This window comes from Mytilus edulis, chromosome 1 (assembly GCF_963676685.1).
Source record: "Mytilus edulis chromosome 1, xbMytEdul2.2, whole genome shotgun sequence".
NCBI lineage: Eukaryota > Metazoa > Mollusca > Bivalvia > Mytilida > Mytilidae > Mytilus > Mytilus edulis.
In genome coordinates this window covers 37,102,590-37,122,128 of record NC_092344.1, presented here as the reverse complement: position 1 = coordinate 37,122,128, position 19,539 = coordinate 37,102,590, and the positions used below count along the sequence as shown (strand labels likewise).

Sequence of the window (19,539 nt, the reverse complement as noted above, 5' to 3'; positions counted from 1 at the left end):
TTACTAGATAACATATGTAACACAAAATGAACATCAGTCAGGACTTTTACAGCAGCTGTACAGTATGGGTTTTTCTCATTGTTGAAGACCATATGTTTGGCTGAAATTACTCACATCTTCCTCTTTTGAACTATTGTGAATAGTTGTATCATTAGCAATCATACCACATCTCCTTAAGTTAAGACATCATTAATTACATATTTTAACAAAAAAATCCAGTGATAGATAATCATCATAAATGAAGAAACACATGATTTTAGCTAAGTAAACTTTTTTCTTCTTTTAAAAATGCACAGAATTTTGATCCAAAAGCCTGTATAAATGACTTTTTGAAGACACTATTTTATTTTGCAGGGATGCATCATCAAGGCATTTTCCGTATATCTGGTGCTCAAGTAGAAATTAATGAATTTAAAGCGGAATTTGAAAAAGGTAATATATTTTGATCATTTAAATGATGTTTGTACATGTATTATTTGAATATGTTTGTTTGGTTTTGGTATTTGATATGTAATAACTTCAGTAGATAACACGACAACTCTACCAGTCTATCCACAGGCCAGCCCACTAGGCTTGTAAAGATACTTTCAGGCCTTTCACAAGCCAATCGATTCTAACATTTTTTTCCCAAAAAATTGAGCTCCCGGCCTTTAGATTCAGAAGTTTTTGTTGTAAACTTTTTTTTTTTTTTTTTTTAAAGTTTACCAACGTGGTCAAAAAAGTTTAGAAGGTCAGTTTCCAATTCAATCAATAATATAAAATTATTAAAGCTCTGTCATCTCTGTTTATGTCTTCAATTAGTCTACACCAAGTCTAAATCAAATGTTCCGAAAAAAGAATGATCTACAAATTTGACAAACATCAATGATTTAATGAATTCATTGATTAAGAATTCATAAAAATTGTCATAAAAAAGTTTGAAGACAAATTTGACAAGAATCATGATGCAATTATACCAAAGTGAGTCAGAATATAGTTTAGAGATAACCAAACTCATATTGAAGTTGAAAGCAAACTGACAAGGACATGGCGAAATAAACAACAAAACAACAATTGACTAAATACAACATTGAAAATTGAGCGTTGAACATGTACCTCATCCAAACCAAGGGTGATTTCTGGTAATCCAGTTAGCAGTTCCTGCTCCACATGTTACACCTGTCCTGCTACTCCTATAAAATGCATTCATTTTGAAATGCAGAAATACAATAACATTTTACTGTTGTAAAAAAACCATTAATATTGTGTAAATATATTTGTGTATTTGAATTGTAGGAGATGATCCCTTGGTAGATGTAGACCCCAGTGACATTAACTCTGTGGCTGGTGTACTCAAATTATACTTCCGAGAATTACGAGAGCCTTTATTTCCCTTACGTCTCTTTGAGGAACTCATATGTTGTAGTCGTAAGTTAAAACTTCATTACTGTAAATTCAGAAATTATTGCGAGGTTTTTATTATTGCTAAAAATGCGACAGAGTTGTAAACGCAATAATTTAGACTCGCATTTTGAAATATTTTATATGATTTAAACAGGATTTTTCTCAAAATCGTAAAAATAAAAATTGCATTTAAGTCTAAAATGTCAAAATCGCAATAATAAATGCACACAATAATTTCTGAATTTACAGTACTTTCATATTTACAGAAGATCTGCTTTTTTTAAAGAAATGGGTTTAATATGTGGTAAACACACATTCCATTACACATAAACATCTTGCATTTTACATGAAAATTAGTGCAGAGAAACAAAAAACAGCAAATCTTTATTAAAACACGAAATAGCAAACTGGGAACAAGACATTTTAAGGATCATAAAGCATTCGGTCATTTTTATTTCTTAACATTTTAAAAGATTTCATTGACACAATAAATACATGTGGTGTTATATGGTTTGTAAAAGCAGGCGGTAGCCAATGGGAGACAACTCTATCTTTTTATTAAAAAAAACCCTAATCTCTACAAGTACTCAATTTCATCAACTATTGAATTCCTTGTGGAGAAAAGGTAAGAATATTGTTGATGAAGTTTTATCACTAATAAAATAGCTATATATACAAGAAATTCAATTTTTCTTTTCACATGTGCCTTGCAAAAATTGACCATTACTCCTGGCAGTTCGGCAATATTTGTTCTATTTTAGTTCTTCCAAATACACAACATAGAAACTAAATACTAAGCAACGCAAATCCACACCAAAACTGGAGGTATAAATATCATATTTGATTATCCCTAGGATGAAACAAAGGGCTACTTTCTGTAGAGAAAGCGTTGGTTCCTGTATTTGAATATCATGGCAGTAAATTTTCATTACTGCCTTTATTTTTCTTTTAAAAAAATTTGCCAATACTGATTTCTTGTTTGACATAGAGGCCTACTTTTGCTATTTACATTCATATACTATTTACAGAATTAGGAGAACAACAAAGGATAGAAAAGATAAAGGAATTACTAGCTACACTACCTAGATGTATTATAATTGTTATGAGATATTTGTTTTCATTCCTCAATCAGTAAGTACAAATATTGATCTCTCAATCAGTGGATGCAATTATTGATGTAACCTGAATAAGTGTTTTCTGTGGAATGAAGAGGGAAGAGAGCATGGCTTCCTTAACAGTCATAGTTTCCAGTCATGACTTATAAAATTAATATTTTTATGCCTCATTTATAAGCATTTTGTTTTCTGGTCTCCACATCCGTTTGTTTGTTTGTTTGTTTGTCTGTCCCTCTTCAGGTTAAAGTTTTTGGTTGAGGTAGTTTTTGATGAAATTGAAGTGAAATCAACTTGAAATTTAGTATAAATGTTCCTTATGATATGTTCTTTCAAATTTTAATGCCAAATTAGAGTTCTTATCCTATTTTCTTGGTCCATTGCACATAAAAAATTATAATGGGGATGGCGCATCCATGTATTAGGGACACATTCTTGTTTTGACTGGTTTATGACACAAGCAGACATCAAATGTAGGTTTGCCACTTTTACATAATTCAGTAAGGACATATCTATTATGTATTACTGAAAATTACATTATTGACAATTTAATAAAAAATTATGAAAAAATAAAAGTTAAAATATAAGATAGTTTGTAAAAGCATCAGATGATTTCAGAACATTTTCTCAAAAATTTAAGCAATATGAACTAGATAAAATAAAATGCATTATCCTCTTAATAAAACTATGTTAATATCTTACAGTTTATCAGAATACTCAGATGAAAACATGATGGATGCCTATAACTTAGCTATATGTTTTGGACCAACACTGTTACCCATCCCACCAGACAGGGACCAGGTGTCATTTCAAAGTAATGTCCATGAAGTTGTAAAGACTATGATAGTTCACCAAGAAGATCTGTTCTCTGGTGATGATGGGGGAATGATGTATGAGAAATGTATTTTGGAAGACAGGTAACAGACTTGTGTTAATTGGATGAGAAGTTTGAATGAGGTTTACAGAATAGAGAATGATGGCAAAAATATATGATAAGGGCCAAAAAAAATAAAGACTTAGCAAACAATGGGTAAATCAATAAATCCAGAAAATTACAGAAATATTAAGGAATGCAGAATTGTAAAAAAAAAATATAATGTATATTTTTAAAAACTTATTAAAACCTTAACACTTCTTTACCATGTTAATATTAAAAATTTTTTTTTACTGCTGTAAGACATACAACTTGGAAAATCTTTTCACAGGAGAATTTTCTATGGGGAACAGAAACTGTCCTGCCTTTGTGTATGACATACAGAAGGATCAACGGATGCAAAGACCTGATTTTTAGTCATATTCGATTTTTGATGTCACTTTCCAATTTAAAGACAATGAAATATTATAACATATGTAATTATTTGTAGGGATGTAGCTGATGATACAGAAGGAGAACAGTCATCAATACACAGTGATGAGGAAGAAGAAGATGATGGTAAGTTGTCTCGTCAAAACCTCTTTGAAATTTCACATTATGTACATTGTACTCATACTCTATATGATTACATGGCAGTTGTACAGGAACAGAACATTTCTCAAATACAGCATTCTTGTTTCAAACAAAAGAACAATATTTTTTATTTTCATTCCAATTTGGTTCTAATTTTGATTAATTGTAAGAAGAAATTGTCTTTGGGAAAAATTTTTTAACTGCATCATTTCATACAGCAAGGAAGGACAATGAGATGATATGAATGTTGCAGTATACGTAAGAAATATCTTGAATTATCTTTTACAAGATTACAGAATCGGTGAATGTGACTCTATCAAACTTTATATTAACACAGTTTTCTTGTTGTAAACTAGCAATTCTAGCAATTTCTTATATATCCAATTGTGTCCTTTTAACAGAAAAGTATTGAGAAATCAAATTTTACTTTGGATTGCATTAACTGGATATTAGAATTGGTATCTATAAAGGTAGGGTTAACAACTGACTTTGAGGTATTTAAATTCCTGTTGATAAATGAGGACTTTGTTGTGTTTAGGTATGTTCTGTAAGTAATATCTATTTAATCAGTGTCGACATAGTTTTCATTAAGACTTGTGTTCTCTAGTCCCATTGTTATCACTTAGCCTCTGTCATCATTCTGTAGCAGGTGCTTGTTTTGTCAGGGAAATTTGATACAGCTTTTTTAATTGGTTAAAAGAGAATGTCTACAGACAAATGAAATGTCATGTTACAGATGATAAAATAATAATTTGAATGACATACTATTTTATTTTTTTCATAAAGTGTACTGACTTATTTTTGATTTATTTTTATTGATAAAGTTTAAGAAAAATAATAATTATTATTAAATTTAAGTAAATAAAAATATATCGATCAGTGATACAGATTCTTATCAATAAATATCTTGCAGTGTTTCTTTATTATTAATCTTTGCAGCTGGATTTATTCTACTTTTATTTTCAAGTACTATTCTTTTCAAATTTTATTGGAGTTATTAGCCCAATCAAATAGAAATCTGTATTTGTTTAAGTCCAGCTGTTGAAGAACGTATGTCTAGTATTCTGCTTCCATGCTCTTCTTACTTTTCCAGCCTCCACTCTTGGTAAGAGGTCTATTCCCATGTGTTCACTTGGCAATGTTTTTATTTTTTATTTTGAAAGTCTCTGAACATGGCTAAAGAACTGGTATAAAACAAAGCAGCTTTTTTTCATACTTTTCTGATGTAAAACATTTCATCTAAATGTTCAGAGACTGTTTGTAAATTTAGACTACTGATGTTTGTGATTTCAGAAATGTCTTTAAAAAAAAGATTGATGTATTTAGTTTGTTTCTTTTTCAAATGCATAATTCCTTTTTTATTTCAGTTTTTTAATTGATTATAATTTCAGTCTGCTAGTCCTTGCTATTGAATTGAAAAAAAGAAAAACAATCACTTGAATGGCTTACTACCCATTAAAACTTAGTGTAGATAAATGTGAATTTTCATACTAACAAGTTAGTTGTAAATCCAGGCATGATATTTTCAGAAACATACATTATAAACTTGACTGATCACTGCAAACCCATGTATTAAAGCTTCTACCACAATTCCTTATTCCCAAATATAAGTTTGCTAGATTTGATACACTTCATATACAATATGTGTTTATTCTCCAAATATAAAAAGAAGTATATTTATTTGACCTTTTGACCTTTAGTACCATATCATTGATGCATATTTTCTATTATAAATATTTTTACCAAGAAAATGTACTGTGAATTTCAGATTATTGTAATCTTATATCTTTTCAAAAGTTTCATTTAAATACATGTCAGTAGTAATCAAACATACCTAGCCTATAATTTGATACGCCAGACGAGCATTTCATCTACATAAGACTCATCAGTGACACTCAGATCAAAATACCAAGAAAGCCAAACAAGTATAAAGTTGAAGAGCATCAGACAATACTCTTGTTAAGTTTTGAAATTTACAGTACATTGTGAAATACAGGTTCTAGAGGTAGAATTAGTTCATAACATTGGTATCTTTATCTTGTATAAACAAACTGGTAGATTAGTACTTCTTCTCTGCTTTGATTTAACTGAACTTGAGCCTGAATTTACCATCATATAAGGACAACTGGTATGACAATATTTTTCTTTTTATGATAGTTAATCAAACCAAAACTCTAAACCCATTTCAGAACCTGTATGTTTTTGATTGTAGATTCAGAGATCTTTGAAGCCATATCATTATATGATTTTGATGGAAGAACAGATAGAGAATTGTCATTTAAGAAAGGACGATCTTTACTTTTATATAATAAAGTGTCTCAAGATTGGTGGGAAGGTGTATGCGAGGGGAAAGAAGGTCTCATTCCTGATAAATATATACATATAAAACATTTGTAAGTATCAACATTCCTGATAAATATATACATATAAAACATTTGTAAGTATCAACATTCCTGATAAATATATACATATAAAACATTTGTAAGTATCAACATTCCTGATAAATATATACATATAAAACATCTGTAAGTATCAACAAATAGGAGTGATAGAACTCTAATGTTACATACTCACCAGTTATCATATGCTTTTCTGGTGAGAAAAAATTATATGAAATCTGTGGAATTAAGTACTAGGATTTGTTTTAAATGATTGGTATACTGGACTGAAGAGAACCACGATATTCAGTTCATTAGTAAAATATAAAATTAAACTTTAGTCTTTTGGAGTTTTCAGTAAAGTAATTTATCTTTAAGCCCTTCAAGTAAAATAAGAAAAAAATTAAAATAGATTGTGTTAAACAGAGAATAAAAGTCTTTAGCATTTGAAAAAGATAAAAGAAAAGTTACATAGAAATGACATTTAGAAATTATTTACAGATATGGATCATCATCTCCATGTTTAATAAGGTAGTTCATCTAAATAAACAGTATTTAACAATCAGCTTTTACTCACAAATCATATTATATTAGGTTGCCAGTCCTAATCTTCACAATGCATACATCATTTTTGTGTGTGGACTATTTGCTGTACAAAAAGAAAAAAAATCAAAATAATTTATTGCAATCTGTATATATTTTTGTTCAGATGGGGTCAGCTTAATGATGTTGTGAATTATGCTTTTAATTTTTGATATTGCATATTTAGAAAACAACATCCTAGATTAAATTGACCTTGAAAAGTGTGAATGACAAGTTAGTCTTGTAACGTGAATAGAATCTGCAGTGAGCATTTACTAATACTACATACCACTGGCTTTTAACCATGGAATTTGATTGTCTTTGCATTTGAGTATTTTAAAGATGTGGCATTTAGTTTTAATTCTGCGTATTACATGATTTTGTTTAACAACACTTATTTGTTTAGTTTCCAGTTGTGTACATACATGTATTACACAAGCTTTACGTTTTGATTGTTATTAAAGAATGGGAACTGTTTGAAATTTTTCCTATTGCTTCAAAATTTAACACTTCTTATAATAATTTGAAAACAATCATCTTTAAAAAGAATTATCTTGGAGATTTATAAAATTAACAACATGGTAATAAAATACAGAAGGTATTACTTGACTTATTATTATTCTCGATATCTAACTTGATACTAATTTTTCTTCTATATTAGATTTATATTTTCTGTTTTCAGACCAGAAGACAAAAGATCCTTATTAGATGAAGATAAAATGAGCATGTCCTCTAGTACAATAAGAAGTACTAAATCTGAGGACTCCAAATCAATGGAGAGATCAATTTCACAAAGTGTTCCTACACCTAAAGAAAGTAGTCCTTCAATAGCTTCTGTTTCTTCAAGTTCTTCATCACAAACTTCTAAGTCTGTAGAATCAAAAGATACTTCATCATCAAATGATTCAGTGTCATTTTCTGTTGATGTCCCTTCTCCAGCTCCAGCTCCAGCTACGACTCCTGATGACAAGATTGAATCAAGTGTAGAAACCACAGAGACTGTCACAACAGTTTCATTATGTAATAGTGACACAACTGTGCTGGAAGATAAAAAAGCAACAGAAAAAACTATTGCGGTAGAAAAAATAACAGAAGAATTGACAGCTGATATAGACAATGCTTTGGCGGAAGTCGTTTCTGGATTACATATGCTGGAGATGCAACAGATAAATGATAAAAGATTGAGTCTACCGAACGTTAAAGTTAAACAATCGGCAAAACATACACCTGACTTAGTGCTAGATCTCCCCGAGGGATCCAACTCCTCACCATCTGGTGACGGAAGTGAACCAGACAGTCCTACGAGTACTGCTGATACTTTTGCAAAATCAAATCAAGGAACTCTAAAGAAGGCTAATTCAATGCCAAGGACATTAACTGGAGACAGGTTTTATACACCGTCAGGACAAGATGTGTTGCTAGAAACAAGTTTTATGTCTCAACAACCATTGTTATCCACGTTCCATGTCAAATCTCAACAGGGACGTAAAAGTGCTCCAGAATCGCCAAGACCTACTACTGAATCAATCATGTCAATGAGTGTTTCATCGATATCATCGATATCATCTTCAGCAGTACCAGTTCCCCCTGTATCCCTTCCTACATCTTACTCACCATCTACTGCTCATACCACTCATCAGGCAACACCACCTCCAGTGGCTGAAAAGCCTAAACTACCACCGAAAGTCAAACCACCAGTCATGAAGAAACCAAATCCAGCAGATCCACATAGAAAATTTTCACTTCCCACATCAATGACACCTGATGATTCTCAACCTCATTCATAGTTTAGTACTTTTTGCAATTTTATCGTCTTCAATATTTTAGATAATCTGGAAAAACATATTTTATTATTGTTTGAATTTTTTATATGATAATACAAAAATGTTTGGTCATTTGTCTGATAATAGTATTTGAATATAAACGCAGAAAATATAATGGGAAAAAAATAATTCATAAACTGTATACAATTGGCGATATCATTAGGTATTGATAAAATGAAAATATAATGTAGCAGTTCAAATGTCTGCATAACTTTCATATTTCATACTTTAAACAGTGGTGTGTGCCTTTACAAATAAACTGCTTGATAAACTTTTATTCAATCTTCAGCCAAAATAACAGCATTAAACATGTGAATATAATTAGATGTATTAATTTTGTTATGTTTTTTAATGCCTGTCAACAGCTTATGGATGCTCTCCAGATGTTTTATACCTCTCCTTCATACACTTTTTTTAATAGCACAAGAAAACGCAATTTCTAAAATTATAATTATTATCAAGGTAAATGGTTGACATCGACTTAATCATTATTTTCATTGAAAGGCAATATGCGACAAGTTTTTCTCTTATTTTTCTGTTGTTATATAAATTTCATTTTGGCAATATATTATTTCAAAGTCAATGTATACATACTGGTAATATTCTTGATGACATATGAAATTAAGAATCTTAGATTAACATCTTTTATTGTGAGGTTGTCATAACTGTATTAAAAGTTGTGTTCAAAATAGTAACTAAAGCAGAATGGTGCTATTATATCTCTACAGTTTCACAGTGCTGATCATTAAAAAACAGTCCTGTTCATTTATGTAGGGGGACAACCTTAGGCTCTTACGAAATATTTTATGTTTGAAATTAATCGTTGGTTACACTGAATATTTCTGACTTTTGTTTATTTTATTCGTAAAGTATTTTGTGAAAAGAGTCTGTATTTTGTGGGAAATACAAACCCAAACAATATTGTTTTGTCTCATAATTCAAGTGGACCTTAATCCACCATACCATAATTCAAGTGGACCTTAATCCATCAAACAAATGTCATTTATTTACAATCTTTATTTATGATATTTATTTTTATTTCTTGCAATGTCTCATTTAACGTATATAGAATCCTTATTTGTCTTTTTTCAGTGTTTGCATAATAAAAAAAGCATTGATAAAGCTTTCTGATAATCTGTTTTTTATTTAATGTTTGTTTCAATTTTATGAAGCAATTAAATTCCATTTTACTTGAAGCTGCATAAAACATTCAGTCCTAAATTTTTGTAATTTATTATTGACTTCACTGTTATATGTGATATATTTATACCCAGCATTTATATTTTTGGTCAGCTGCCCTTGCAGAATCTCTTATCAAAACTTTCAAACTGGTTTCTTGATAATATTTGAAGTTTTTTAAATTTCATATCCACATACTTACACAGAATCTCTTAATTTTTTTGACATCAATATTTATTATGAATTATATCAAAAGTAAAGATACCTAGATAGAATTGTGTATATAATGGGAGAATTATAAGTTTTAAAAATCCTATAGTGTGTATTTAAGAGTTTTCTCCCCTTGTGCCATGTCAGCAATACAACAAAGTGCCAAACTGTTCAGGCTACAGAGTTATTGTTAAATCTAGCAAGGTTAAGTATTTATAGCTAGTTTGTTACGCTTTTAACTTTGACCAAATGTACAGCTGTACATTCCAAATGGTTTGATAAATACATTTATAGATGTGTGTTTGAACCCTTTTATCGCTTTGTTTAAGTATTTTTTCTATTTACTCGTATGAATGAACTAAATAAAATCATGCCTACATACAGGTCCATTCAAGAATAAACAGCTGTGTTTTTAAAATCCAATTTAGCACATGTATATGTTTTAAACTATTGTAAAAGGTATTCTTCAATAAATTGTAACTTGCATTGGCAATAGAGAATTGTATTGAATGATCTTTATATGGATGACAAGATTTAAATATCTAAACAGAAATTTTAAGAAAGAGCATTAAAATTAGTCTGAGCTGGATATAGGCAATTTTGGGGACCAGTTGTGATTTTGTGTAATTTCTATTGCTGATGTGCCTTCACTCATTACAGTATTTACATTGCATGCAGTAGCCCTACCTATGTTAAATGGATATGTAATTGGAAAAAGAGAGATTACATTCAAATAATGGCAAGATTTATTATTTGGAATATTATATAACAATATATAAAAGAAAGTTCATAATTATGTTATTTGTTTTTTAAGCTTTCCCTTTTTCATCTTGTTATGTTTTGCCATATATGTAGGTTGCCTAACGCATAATGGCAAGAGTTTCCATTTTTCTAGCACGTTTGAAAAAAAAATTGGAAATTTTTCCAGTTTTTGCAAATTGATTTATTGTGAATACCTTTACTGTATCCCATCACTTTTGATTAGGAAACAAACTACTAAGTTAAAATGTTTGACATAATTACTTATAAAAATACAAAGAGTTATTCAATATGTCAATTTACTGGTAATTTATTAAAGAATCAGAGAGAATAGTAGTGTAAATTTTTCATTGTGACTGTATTTAGTTTAGCTATTTATTAGAAAATCCTGTTTGTATTTTATAAATATTTAGTACAAAGAATCAGCAATTGTTTAAATACCTCAAGATCATTTGTAGAAATTTAAATAAATTCATAGATATATCACTTCAGGCATGTTGCATTATTTTAAGAATTGAATTAGATATTCATTTCATATTTTGTGCTTATAAATCTTCATCAAGCAGATGTTTTATGTTCTCAATTCATGTGCAATTTGATGTTTTTAAAACATGTACAAAAGAGAATTAATAAAATACAAAAAGAAATGTACTGTTAATGCCTGTTATTTACTATGTACTAAAAAAAATTATATAAATACAGAAATGATCAAAATGAAAAAGAACAAAGCAGTCTGTATATGTATATTGATCCTCTTTTAAAAAGTTGAAATAGTTGAAATACCATTTTTTTCCTTCCCATTTTAAAATTGATATTCTTGAAGCATTATTTCTTAAAAATGGGAGATCTGCATATTTGATTTTGTTCATGTCTGAAATGGTTCAGTGTTCTTCATCAGTCAAAGCTGTATTTTGTTCACTTCAAATGGTGCTTTTTGACAGATTAATTGTTACATTAAACTGTGTGGTATTTGAAAGTGCTTTGTCAGTGTGTTTTCACAGAGAGAGTTGAATTATGGGCAGTTCTGTATAGGGATTAGGAACATTGAATTATATCTCGATGCAATAATATGAAATGTGATTGTAAAAGGCCAATTTAAGATTGCTATCACTGTGGATAAAAGTTAACATGAGACACTATGAGAGAGAAATTTTATGGAAAGTGAAAACATCATTAATAATTTTAAGATATATTTGGAACTGAAAAGTGGTAATTATATATCTCATCTGGATAACTATTTGGGGATAGCCTTCACTTTTCAACCTGTAGAATCATTCACTAATTTTACACATAAAATATATGTTTTTTCTCTCTAATTGCATGCCCACTTGTATTATTTCTGGAACAGATCAGGAGTGACGTCTATACTTCCAACAAACATTTTAAATAACTGAAATGGAAAATTTAAACCACATGCAAAAACAATTTAAAACAATGCAATCTTTAAAGCTTGCCATATTTTATGGCCACACTCATTGTTGAAGACCAAAATAAGATCTTTAGAGTCTCTTTTTTTTATATTTTGGGTTGCTGTCTCATTGATGTTTACCCTTTATCTTCTTTATTCATAATTTAATGCTGTGAAATCCAAGATTGCCTCTAGAATGTTATCCTATAAAGACTGAATTGAAATATTTTTTTCTGAGAAACTGTTTTTACCAGTTACTAATCAGTTAAAGATAAATATCTATCTGATGTGTGATTGAGTGACATTCCCTACAGAATATGCTCTGAATAACCCATATAAGGACATAAAGTAATTTTCATTGCTATAAGGGGGACTGATACAGGTTCATCGGAAGACATCTTGAACAGCTTCAGCAAAGTCCCGAAGTGGAAAGGTTATACCAAATGTTTTGTTGACAACGTTTCTGTTACCATAAATCAAAATCATATGAGGAATTGTTAAGCTTTCACATAGTCCATTTATCTGTTATTGAAAATTTTATGTCAAATTCAATCAAATACAAGACCTGAAAGTCTATTTGAAAAAAAATAGAATTAAGCATATATTCATAAATAATGTCATAGAGAATATAAAAATAAACTATACAAAATTGTGATACACAGATATCTGTAGCCATGAAGGTCTTTAATAAGTTAATATTGTTTACATATTGCATAATGTTTAAATATATGTCATTCTTGTCTAGCATTGAAATATGATCATCTTAAAATTAGCCATTTATACAAGAATGATTTTTTTTATTGTGAATATGATTGGATAATCTAGAATGTAGTTAGACCAATGAAAATAGAAGTTAGTAGACATAGACATACATTGGTTCATTTAATGCTCATAATATAGGTACAAATGTATATGCATGCTTTTTACCGTGAATAAAAGATACGAAATCTTCACAGTTGACTTTTATCTAAACTTTGTTTCAGGCTTCTAGAGATTTGCACAGAATACCATTTGCATGAAATTAAACAAAAAAGTGAATCCAAAACAAAGATATTTGTTGGACATAAAGATATGATCATAAAGCACATATCAGTAGTTCAGTAAAAAAAGATGTGAATATAAAACACATTGGTAGTTCAGTATTATGTAGATGGAACACATGGCTGGCATATGAAATTATAATCCTTGTACCTATCAGTACATTTAGGTGTGAACAGAAAACACATATCAGTAGTTAAGTACATTAAAATATGAAATTAAACATGTCAGTAGTTAAGTACATTAAGAGGTGAACAGAAAACACATATCAGTTGTTAAGTACATTGAAATATGAAAATTAAACATCTCGGTAGTTAAGTACATAAAGATGTGAACATCAACTTATCCGTAGTTAAGTATATTAAAATATGAAATTAAACATGTCAGTAGTTAAGTACATTAAGAGGTGAACATCAAACACATATCAGTAGTTAAGTACATTAAGATGTGAACATAAAACACATATCAGTAATGAAGTACATTAAGATGTGAACATAAAACACATAACAATAGTTCAGTACAAAATAATATGAACATAAAACACATCAGTGTTTCAGTGTAGTAAGGAGTGACATAAAAACATCGGTAATTCAGTACAAAAAATGTAAATAGTTAGTAGTTAAGTACATTAAGATGTGAACATCAAACACATATCAATAGTTAATTACATTAATATGTGAACATAAAAAACACATATCAGTAGTTAAGTACATTAAGATGTGAACATCAAACGCATATCAGTAGTTAAGTACATTAATATGTGAACATAAAAAACATATATCAGTAGTTAAGTACATTAAGATGTGAACATCAAACGCATATCAGTAGTTAAGTACATTAATATGTGAACATAAAAAACATATATCAGTAGTTAAGTACATTAAGATGTGAACATAAAACACAGAGTAAAAGTTAAGTACATTAAGATGTGAACATAAAACACATATCAGTAGTTAAGTACATTAAGATGTGAACATCAACATATCAGTAGTTAAGTACATTAAGATGTGAACATCAATATATCAGTAGTTAAGTACATTAAGATGTGAACATAAAACACATAACAATAGTTAAGTACAAAATAATATGAACATAAAACACATCAGTGTTTCAGTGTAATAAGGAGTGAACATAAAACATATCGGTAATTCAGTACAAAAAAATGTAAATAGTTAGTAGTTAAGTACATTAAGATGTGAACATATAACACATAACAGTAGTTAAGTACATTAAAACACATATCAGTAGTTCAGTACATTAAAAGAGGGACGAAAGATACCAAAGGGACAGTCAAACTTATAAATCCAAAACAAACTGACAACGCCATGGCTAAAAATGAAAAAGGCAAACAGAAAAACAATAGTACACACGACACAACATAGAAAACTAAATAATAAACAACACGAACCCCACCAAAAACTAGGGGTGATCGCAGGTGCTCCGAAAGGGTAAGCAGATCCTGCTCCACATGTGGCACCCGTCGTGTTGCTTATGTGATTACAAATCCGGTAAATAGTCTAATTCGGTAGGTCATATTCATGAAAGGGAAGGGGATTGTAGTTACGACGTAAGGAACATATCCGATATCATTTGTGAAACGGTTATTTCATAACGGTCAACCATCTCGTGATGGCGTCCGTAAAATTTACGAAGGGATGATTTCAACTTCACCATTTGGAACTCTTGGTTTAATAGCTTCCTTGTGAGCAGCAAACCTCTATCAAGAAAATCATGATAGGAAATGCAAGCACGGGAATATCGTATCAATTGGGAGATATATACCCCGTATGAACATCAAACACATATCAGTAGTTAAGTACATTAAGATGTGAACATAAAACACAGATTAAAAGTTAAGTACATTAATATGTGACCATAAAACACATATCAGTAGTTAAGTACATTAAGATGTGAACATCAACATATCAGTAGTTAAGTACATTAATATGTGAACATCAACATATCAGTAGTTAAGTACATTCAGATGTGAACATCAACATATCAGTAGTTAAGTACATTAAGATGTGAACATAAAACACATAACAATAGTTAAGTACAAAATAATATGAACATAAAACACATCAGTGTTTCAGTGTAGTAAGGAGTGAACATAAAAACATATCGGTAATTCAGTACAAAAAATGTAAATAGTTAGTAGTTAAGTACATTAAGATGTGAACATCAAACACATATCAATAGTTAAGTACATTAAGATGTGAACATAACACACATATCAGTAGTTAAGTACATTAATATGTGAATATGTGAATATTCCAAAAAGTTGTGCCAAATACGGCTTAAACACATATCAGCAGTTCTATACGCAAAAAACTGAACATAAAATATAAGTATCCGTATTTCAGGACATAAAGATATCAACATAAAACACATATTAGTAGTTCAGTGAGTAATGATTTGAACATAAAACACAAATATCAGTATTTCAGAACTTAAGATGTGAACATAAAACAGATATCAGTAGTTCAATTCGTACAGATGTGTTAATAACACACAGGGACTTAAAGATTTGAACATGAAACACATATACCAGTAGTTTAATCATAACATAAAGATGTAAACATAATGAAGTTAGCATTTTACTGGTTTGGCTTTATAAATATTATGATATGAGCGTCACTGATGAGTCTTATGTAGACGAAACGCGCGTCTGGCGTACTAAATTATAATCCTGGTACCTTTGATAACTATTTACACCAATGGGTCGATGCCACTGCTGGTGAACGTTTCGTTCCCGAGGGTATCACCAGCCCAGTAGTCAATAACTTCGCAGTTGATATGAATATCAATAATGTGGTCATTTTATAAATTTCCTGATTACAAAAGTTTGAATTTTTCGAAAAACTAAGGATTTTCTTATCACAAGCATAGATTACCTTAGCCGTATTTGGCACCACATTTTGGAATTTTGGATCCTCAATGCTCTTCAACTTTGTACTTGTTTGGCTTTATAAATATTGTGATATGAGCGTCACTGATGAGTCTTATGTAGACAAAACGCGCGTCTGGTGTACTAAATTATAATCCTGGTACCTTTGATAACTATTATCTTATTTCCACTTCGTAAAGTCTGGTCAGAACATATAAGTAAAGTAATCCGTACAAATTTGAACAAAAAGGACATACAATGTTAAATTCTTCTCGCATGTAGGCACAGACAATGAAGCATAATACGTGAACACAAATATGAACAAATAACTAAAACAAGAAAATACATGTATGGACATATATCTGATCGATGGACAGAAGTCAGAAAAGCTAAGAGAAAGTCCAAAAAGAGGAGTGTGTTTTTCTAAAGTAGTTGATTACTATTTATGACAAGTTGGACAGTTTTTTTAAGATGAAAAAAAAATGGAATACTGTCAGAATTGTTAATAATTTGCAATAGGTAAAGAGCAACACTAACAATCAAAATAATTACATCCTTCTTAGAAAGTTAACTTATATCAAATGTGTCATTGTGTAGCAAATTGACCTTTTTAGCTATGGCTTGATATTTTTCAATATTTTCGAAAGGAAAATCGTTTTGAAGCCTTGAGGCTAATATGTAACACAAATTTTACAAAATACGAATTTTTATTTTGGACTGTAAAAAAAATATCTTGAATTATTCGTAACACTAATATAAGGATACTACCGCCCGAGAAACATTGCCTCAGCCGTATTTGTCACAACCTTTTGGAACTTTCGTTTTCAACATTGTTAATCAGTGTGAAAAATGGTGGACTTAACATACTTGTTCGTTTTTATAATCGAAGTCTTATGTGGACGAAACGCACGATTGGTGTACCAATCTGGCAGACAAAGGAAAGCAACTCGTGAGTCCTCCTTTAGTTTATCCTCTTTGGTCCTTTATCCATTTCCCACCTAAAATCAAAAGCTTGATTCACAAGTTTGAATGAGACCAATAAATACATTTAGCTATAAACCAAACATAGTACATGCTGACGTCCGAGTCCCTGGTAGTGTTTTTTTCCTACTTGGGCAGTTAACATATAGTATTCATTCCAAATACTAGTAATATACATTTTTCAGATTCTGTTCATTTTTCAGATCAGTTCCTTTTCAGAATAAATGAAAATCAACATACATGTAATAGCCAAATTTTTAAAGCCAAAAATAAAGTGAAACCAGTATAAATAAGAACTTCATCGGAAAAAGCAAATACATTTAGAATACGCCTAAAGGAATCTTTAAAATGTATAATTTTGCAATTATTTAAACATGCTTTTTAAGCTCCAACCAATTATAAAAATATTTTCTTTTGTCCGTACACAGTTATCGATCCTGAACAAACATGATAGATATATAGCCACAGTATATTATAACGCAATGGGATCAGATAGCATTTTAAAACATCCCTACTTTCCTAGAGACTTATCTATTCCACATTACAAACCGAACAAGGTCAGTATCCAGGAATTACTGGGTATATTTTTCTCTTTAGTTTTGATCGTGTTTATTATTACATGGATTTATTCAACAAAGAAGAAGTTCAGTGTTGGATACAGACTGTTGCTATGCTGGTTCACAATTTGTGGATTCATCCACACAATTCTGGAGGGATACTTTGCTTTTAACCATTCAACGTTAGCAGGTGGATCCTCGTATTTGGCAGAAATGTGTAAGTATGATCTACATCATTATATAAGGAAAGTTCTATATTATGAACTGTTTAAAAACATCTGATACAATAGTTATCAAAGCGGGATATTTAAATGATCTTCTACGCGGTTCATTGAAACAAAATTTGAAAATAGTGAGAATAATTTTAAAAAAATTCAAGAATATTACAGAAATACTATTTGTTTATGAAGACATTTATAATTACAATAGATATTTTGTTTGTTCATGGGAGATGTGAAAATAATTAAGTGTCTCTTGAATGGTGTATATCAGGAAACTCGCCTTGTACTTCCTCATGACCATTTTTTTTTGTCTCTGTTTTAGGGAAAGAATATGGTAAAGGTGATAGTCGTTATATAACGTGAGTATACTTTTTGTCGATTGTTTATTTGTTGTAGAATTATTCACCGTTTAATTTTTCTTTCTATTTGATATCCTTGGGAAAATCTGTTATGGATTATTTACGCTTGTGTATTTCACTCTTGAAACTGTTCAAATGTATAAAATGTTTCTGAATTCTCACTTTGCTACTGTATTTCACTACTGATAAAATTGTGGTGAAAGGTTAATTGTTGGAAAGAAAAAATATCATTGAACTATACATTTATATTTAGCCCCCTCATGATAATCTAACATGGTAAACATTCCGTTAATAAACAAAAACAAAAACTCAATGTGTTAACATTTTTTCCATATTATTTGTGCACGCAAACATTTAAAATATATTTAACCAAGCTTGAAACACGAATCATTTGATAATTAATTATGTCAACTAATCGATCGAATTGACCAACTCCTGTATTTTAAACAATAAATTGCCAACTGTCTCTTTTGTATTTTCCAGTTCTGACACGTTCACTGTATGCATGGAAGGAATAACCGCAGTTATTGATGGTCCTTTGTGCTTCCTGACCGTTGCAGCTTATTTAACCAACAGTCCTTACCGATATGTTTTACAACTGATTGTTTCCCTTTGCCAGCTATACGGAGATACCTTGTATTTATTAACAGAAGTCAAAGATAATTTCATCCACAGTGAACTGTATCATCCTCTACATTTTTGGTTTTATTTTCTATTTTTGAATTCATTTTGGATTATAGTACCACTGATTATGATTTGTCACGCCATGTCAAAGATCGTAAACTCACAAAATATATCAGATTCTAGAGTTAATAATAGAAATCAAAAGAAAAACAGATAGTTTAATAGTTTTGTTTCCAAATTTAACACTACATGATATTGCTCAAAGAGATTGGTATCTTATTGCAACGATGAATACATAGATTGAAAGAACTTCTTATTTGTAAACCTTACTTCACTGCATAATATATGTTTTTACCATAAAAAATAAAGCACCATAAAAAGAAACAAGTAGTTGTTGTTAGTCATCAGTATCACTTGTCATAGAAATGCATAGTATAAGTACATTCAAATATAATTAAAGTTGAGTATCAGAAGAAAGGAAAAAAAGTTTAAAATATTCTATTCACTGCTACAGAGAAAATCAGTTTTAGTTATTTTTCTAGCTACTAAATTCGATTGGCAGGCTAAAAGAAATAATTTCAATGCCACTAG

At 30.0% G+C, this 19,539-nt stretch overlaps 2 protein-coding genes across 13 annotated transcripts in view; both read left to right on the top strand.

The window, feature by feature from the left end:
* Positions 1–13,234, top strand: part of LOC139482064 (SLIT-ROBO Rho GTPase-activating protein 3-like) — an 80,088-nt gene extending 66,854 nt beyond the window's left edge. For 6 of the 12 annotated variants that reach the window (XM_071265729.1, XM_071265744.1, XM_071265713.1 and 3 more), the window contains exons 13-20: positions 355–432; positions 1,276–1,407; positions 2,412–2,514; positions 3,200–3,412; positions 3,860–3,927; positions 6,155–6,335; positions 6,822–6,851; positions 7,585–13,234. In XM_071265729.1, the coding sequence (XP_071121830.1) occupies positions 355–432; positions 1,276–1,407; positions 2,412–2,514; positions 3,200–3,412; positions 3,860–3,927; positions 6,155–6,335; positions 6,822–6,851; positions 7,585–8,689 (1,910 nt within the window). In that variant the 3' untranslated portion in view covers positions 8,690–13,234. The remainder of the gene's footprint in view (positions 1–354; positions 433–1,275; positions 1,408–2,411; positions 2,515–3,199; positions 3,413–3,859; positions 3,928–6,154; positions 6,336–6,821; positions 6,852–7,584) is intronic. The other 6 variants (XM_071265760.1, XM_071265767.1, XM_071265735.1 and 3 more) reach the window with 1 other exon arrangement.
* A 4,387-nt stretch (positions 13,235–17,621) lies between these two features.
* LOC139482054 (3-beta-hydroxysteroid-Delta(8),Delta(7)-isomerase-like) lies at positions 17,622–19,434 on the top strand. Its single transcript, XM_071265703.1, has 3 exons — positions 17,622–17,961; positions 18,288–18,324; positions 18,808–19,434. Exons 1-3 carry the CDS (start codon positions 17,670–17,672, stop codon positions 19,163–19,165), a joined length of 687 nt encoding a protein of 228 aa, XP_071121804.1. The 5' UTR covers positions 17,622–17,669; the 3' UTR covers positions 19,166–19,434.
* Positions 19,435–19,539: the final 105 nt, after the last annotated feature.